This window comes from Hoplias malabaricus, chromosome 1 (assembly GCF_029633855.1).
Source record: "Hoplias malabaricus isolate fHopMal1 chromosome 1, fHopMal1.hap1, whole genome shotgun sequence".
Classification (NCBI taxonomy): domain Eukaryota; kingdom Metazoa; phylum Chordata; class Actinopteri; order Characiformes; family Erythrinidae; genus Hoplias; species Hoplias malabaricus.
Genome location: NC_089800.1, coordinates 77,094,598 through 77,100,650, shown reverse-complemented (window position 1 = coordinate 77,100,650; position 6,053 = coordinate 77,094,598). Strand labels below are relative to the sequence as shown.

General features: G+C 44.5%; 1 protein-coding gene across 1 annotated transcript; it reads left to right on the top strand.

Moving 5' to 3' along the window:
- The first annotated feature begins 1,065 nt into the window (after window positions 1–1,065).
- On the top strand, window positions 1,066–5,202 carry si:dkey-13p1.4 (transmembrane protein 151B). Its single transcript, XM_066646598.1, has 2 exons — window positions 1,066–1,170; window positions 3,649–5,202. Exons 1-2 carry the CDS (start codon window positions 1,066–1,068, stop codon window positions 5,200–5,202), a joined length of 1,659 nt encoding a protein of 552 aa, XP_066502695.1.
- The last annotated feature ends 851 nt before the right edge of the window (window positions 5,203–6,053 follow it).

The following is a 6,053-nucleotide window of genomic DNA, read 5'->3' as shown; positions in this document are numbered from 1 at the left end:
CATGGTTTTAGGCTTTATATATATATATATATATACTATACAAGTGGAAATAAAATCTAGTGTTTGCGATATGTGTAATACTAAAAAATAATTATTTATATTTTATTTATTATATTTTAATTATTTATATTTATTTATTTATTTATTTATTTATTATTATTATTATTCTTATAAATAAAGCAGGCACAAAGCAGTTGAACCCTTTGGCTGCCCTTGTAAAATAACATTTGGGAGTTTAATACCCTGGTCCATTCACATGGATGGCACTCTGGCGAAGAAGGTAGGGTTGTGGGTTCGAGGCCTGCTCCAGGTGACTGTCTGTGAGGAGTTTTGTGTGTTCTCCCCTTGTCTGTGTGGGTTTCCTCCGGGTGCTCCGGTTTCCTCCCGCAGTCCAAAAACACACGTTGATAGATGGATTGGTGACTCAAAAGTGTCCATAGGTGTGAGTGTGTGTCGTCCAGTTAAGGACTGGCGCCTCCTCCAGGGTGTGTTCCTGCCTTGAGCCCAGTGATTCCGGGTGGGCTCCAAAACCCACCGCGACCCTGAACTGGATAAGGGTTACATCCAATGAATGATCAGCTGATCAGGACTGATCATGGTTCACTGTGCATGCAGAGTGTGTGCAATACATTCCAAAAACATATCTAGACTATCATTCTATCATTATTATCTTGTTTGGTTTAGTCTGCCCTACTTGACTTTTCAAGTCCTAAAAAATGGCTATGCCCAATGCAAAGCGTGTGCTTGAGAGGTGTTCGTGTCTCTCAATGAGCTCCAACTGTGCTGATTTCACAACGACTGTGCCTCTCAACGTGGTGGGAATCCTCCGCAGTCCTGCGCCCCCTGGGGGTGGGACCACGGACAGCGTTCTCTCAGAGAGGAATCCCCCCCCCCCACACCCCACCCCCCACCCCCCTCGTCCTTGGCTGCTTTCCCAGCATCCGGACGCAAAGATCCTGGATCCCGTTATTAGAGAGAGAGAGAGAGAGAGAGAGAGAGAGAGAGAGACGCAGGGGTCTCGGTGCGTAGGGGGCGGTTTGACTGAGATGTCCGTCCTGCCGCAGGATGCTGTCTCCAGATGTGGAAAGTGACTCGACCGCGGAGGACACGGGGGCGAGCAGCCTGAACAGTGGCGAGGACACAGCGGCCAGTCTGGACACCAGAGAGGAGGTGAGATTCCAGAAAATTTACTAACACTCCTACAACAATCCACCCTCCTCAGATAGACGGGGTACTACAGCAAATATGGGGGCTTTTCTGTTGTGGTTGTTGATTAGCCCCCTGTGGACCCTCAAAGCAGTTTCTCATAAGTGCTTTCAGTTCAGAATGGAAGACTTTTTAAACCTGGTCTGGTCATTCCTGAACATTCTGTAACATGCGGCACCTAAGGCTTCCCACCTTCCTGCATTGTTTTCAACTTTAAAGCTGGGAAGTTATTGATTGTCATCGATGCTGAAGCTTATTTTAGTCCTTTGCAGTACTCTGTGTCACACAAGCTCACATTGCAGACATTCAGCAGGACACTTAAGGATAAAGAAAGCTTCTCTCAAAGCTAAGTTTAGATATAATAACAAACCAAAGCCTCTCAGGTTTATATTAAGTTAGGTTTTTCACCCTTTCCAATTACAAGAACAAAATACATGGCTTTTTTCCTTAGGGAACACAGTCTATGCCAAGGATTCTGTATTAAAGGTGCAATAAACAGTTCCACTGGTGTGCTTGTCTGTGTTGTAGTAAACCAGCCTATGCCATAAGTCTTATATCCTAAATCCTGAACACTATTCTACTGCAAATCTAAGCAAATGTCCCAAAGTACCATTTTTCAAACATTTCCTTAAATAACTATTTTTAATCATTATCTTCATATTTTAAAATAAAATCATTTAGGGCACCTTTAAAGGGGCTTTTTGTTCCCTCCTGGGGCTCCCCCTAGAGTAATTCATTTACAGCACTGTGCTGAAACCAATGGGGAGGTAGATGGGTCCCTACCCGCCAACAACATTTACATAGTGCAGTTTCTGCAGTGCTGAGCCATGAGTAGCAATTGCAGATGCTCTATTCTCTATATTATAGATCATATTTTACCTGTAAATTTACGGTAAATTATTACACAATGTTCCTTTAAGTTCTTTACATGATGTGGTCTTGTTTCTTTGCTACTAGGAAGTACTATGCAATACTTCAAAAAAAAAACAAAAAAAAAAAAAAACAGAAAAGTTTCCTGCAATAACATAGACTTGGTTTTTATCTACAAGAACATTAGCATAGTCAGGTTATGATCCTGAGGATTAGTTCTGGATGACAAACACATCTCAAATTAATCCCAATGGTATTGAATGAGGATTCATGGCTTGAGAGAACACAATTCCACACCTTCACAGTTTCAAAACCTGACGCAGTGGGGCTTTACCCTGACATTAGGCTCTTTTGCAGCTACTCCTAAGCTTCTCATTCTGTTGATAAATTATTTTACACGTAGATTTTACAAGCTGTCGGTGCATTTGAGAATGAGTCATCAACATGTGCAAATTAAAATGGCAGAATTCACTCATTAGAAGGAGTGCCCACAAATTTATGGCTACACTCTGCTCAACATATTCAAGAGAGTCTGTATTTTCCAAAACAGCCATTTGTCTTGCTGACTTTCAGAGACATTAAAGCATTCTGTTTCATGTGGCATCTCCATTATTGATGCTTTGCCGCCTTTCCTGCTCCCTTAAAAGCCTGTTGACCCTTATAAACATCAAAAGCTATGCTATCAGCTGGCCAGACTCACAATAAAGAGTGTGCACTATGGCTGATCTTGACAAAATATAGTAACTGGGATTAATGGAGGTAGTAAGATGAACAGCAGGATCAGGATCAGATTTATTTAAAGCCCTTAATCTGAGACATAGGTCTAACATTTTTTCCCAGTATATTTTGAAATATTTTTTCAAAATATCTCTAATTAACTTTAGTTTGTTGGACATAGATAGATAGTTTGTGCAAGAAGGAAAGTTATTAAAGGAGCAAACTGTAATGTACTACTAGTATGTGTCATCATAGATAAGATAAGGAAACCCCTTAAATTGAAGCAATGACATTTCTGATAGCAGTGCTGCAGCCACTATATTTACTGCATATATGAGGAGGCCTGTTCTGAAGTGGAACTCTGTTGGTGTTTCAGCTTGTAGTCCCGTTCTCTGTAAAATCACACAATGATCATAACCCGGGTTGCCAGGTATGTCACACAAAAGCAGACACAAACTTAGTGTCCTGAAGCCATGGAAGTGAACAGAGATAATGTTAAACTGTACCAGATTTGGAAATCTGCTAAATACCACCATGACCAGAGACAGATTAAACCGAGAGGAACTACACCTGAACCAAGCTGCACATCTTATGCTAATGTCCCAGCAGGTTTGAGCAATAAGCGATTAAGGACATAATGAAGTATCTTAGCTGAACACAAAAGGCATACATCTAAAGACAAACACTACTGCCTTGTACTCTGAGTTTTCTAAAAGATCAATTCAGTTCTTGTCTCGCAGCCATTTTCGATTCTCAAGGCTGGAGTCTGAGTATTGGAAGTGTCTGAAGGCATTTACTGCATCCTCTCCTTCTCTCTTTTCCCCTCTCTCTCTCTCTCTCTCTGTCTCTTTACAGCAAAGACCAGTGAAGCAGTCCTTGAGTGCATCTGTGTGCCGTGAGACACATTGGCGTTGTCTCCTCTTGTCTCTGCTCATGTACAGCTGCCTGGGTGCTGTGGCCTGGTGCCAGCTCACTCGAGTCACCAAGCTGAGCTTTGACTCCTCCAGCACCTCATCCCTGACCTCCATCAACTCGCTGCGAGATGGAGGAGGCCGTGCCATGATCTATCATGACAGCCCTTGCTCCGATGGCTATGTTTTCATTCCACTTGCCTTCCTTCTAATGCTGTATGCCATTTACCTGATGGAGTGCTGGCATTGCCGTGCCCGCAGTGAGCTCCAGTACAAGGCCAATGTGGACAGTGTCTACGAAAGAGTTCTGCGCATGCGCCAGGCTCGACCATGTGTCTGGTGGAAAGCCATCAGCTACCATTTTGTACGCAGGACTCGGCAGGTTATCCGCTACCGGAACGGAGATGCCTACACCACAACACAGGTGTACCATGAACGTGTCAACACGCACATGGCAGAAGGTGAGTTTGACTACAGTCGTTGTGGAATGAAGGACATCTCGCGGGACTTGCGGGGCTTGGAGGGGCACCCAGCAACAAGGTTACGCTTTACAAAGTGCTTTAGCTTTGCAGGAGCAGGACCTGAGAATGCATACCTCAACCAGCGGGCTAGATTCTTCTCAGAGATTGAGGGCCTGGATGACTACATGGAGGCACGGGAAGGCATGCAGTTGAAGAACATTGACTTCAGAGAGCACCTGATAGCCTACGTGGATCCTGACAGGTTACCCTGGTATGCTTCACAGGTCGCCTTCTGGCTGGCTGCTCTCCTCATGTTGTCTTGGCCTCTTCGGGTTTTCATAGAGTACCGCACTGCCTATGTGCACTACCAGGTGGAGAAGCTCTTCGGGCTGGAGTACAGCAACAGCAGCCCATCTCCAGAGGACATGGCTCCGGTGAGGAATAGCAGGTGTGGTATCCCAAGAGGAGACACATTTGACAGTACAGAACTGGAATCCCACATTTGCTCAAACCGGCAGCTTATTCCAAGCTACTCTGAAGCCATGCTGATGAGCTTGGGAAACTCTGGGTCAGGTCAGGGAGACAACAGGTCTTCCAACTGCTTCTTGCTGGATGACTATCCAGACCAGAACTATGGCACTTTGGTACGGGACTCTGAGCACTCTTGCCATCGCAATGGAGGGCGACGAGCGACCATCACTTCCAGCTGCTCCTCTATCTTCTCTCGCCACACTTCACACTCACAGGTGTCTCTGGACACGTCCCGTTTCTCGCTGTGTCGAATGTATGGTTCTAGGCACACAGTCGGGCTGTGGAGGAGCCGCAGCAGTACGCTGACAGAGCGTTGCTGCCCGGATGAACAATGCTGCAGATCATACTCCAGCCAACTGGCTCTCAACGACAGTCCCCCCAACTACCAGGATGCTCGTTTCTTCCCTGTTCTAATTGTGCACAGGCCCGAGGGCTGTGGGGATTCTTCCGAAGTGAGGAGATACTATATCCGGAGAGGTTCCTGCTGTCTGGAGACATCTCTTTAGAAACTGCATGCATAGAGACTTAAATAAAAACAGATTATGACTTATATCTAGAATTTAGGGAATCAATGAGAATCCTGAAGTCAGTCAAGGATGAAATGGAGGCAATGCACTTTCATGGACTTTGTGTTAATATAAATCCCAGATAGCAATGAATGTTTGGCCCAAATGTGGCCCACATCTGCAGTTCTCCTATGACCCTACTTGGTCTTGAATCCCACTGTGGGTTCAGGGTGAGCGACACTTAGCCACAGATCCACCTTCTATGGGTCAGAAATCAGGTGTGTCGTGGAACAAACTTGGGTCAAATCGACATTTGGACCACATCTGCCCCACACAACAATGTAACCCAAGTCATAAACCAAGTCATACCTGGCTTATGATAATGATGGTTTGCCTAGCACTTGCCAGTGCTGTAAATGAGCCGTAAGTGCCAAACGTGGCATAGATCAAGCCCAAATGTTTGAGCTATTTGGGAATGTAGGTTAAAAGAAAAAAACAGGGCTAATAAAAGCATCTGTGGTGGTTAATCAACTTTTTAAAAGTTCTCTCTTGTGCACTTACGCAATTTTAAGTTGCACCCTCTGTGTCTTCAATGTGCTTCAACCCCAAGGGCTTGATTTGAATAATGCATGTATACCAGATCTTATGTTTACGACAAAAAAATTTAAATGCTCGAAATCCCTTAGAAAAAGCCTGAATAAATAGATGAGCCTTAGGGAACCCTGTTCCTGAATTCAAGTTACAAGCATGTGAAACATACAACCATGAAAAAAAAGACATGACTGTAAACATTTAAAGGCCCACATTTGAGATAACCGAACCCGACCTGTCCACTTTATCAGCTCCACTGA

Coding starts and splice junctions, on each gene's coding strand:
- si:dkey-13p1.4 (XM_066646598.1), top strand. CDS start 1,066: ATGCTGTCTCCAGATGTGGAAAGTGACTCGACCGCGGAGGACACGGGG. Junction 1,171..3,648: donor GTCTGGACACCAGAGAGGAG/GTGAGATTCCAG, acceptor GTCTCTTTACAG/CAAAGACCAGTGAAGCAGTC.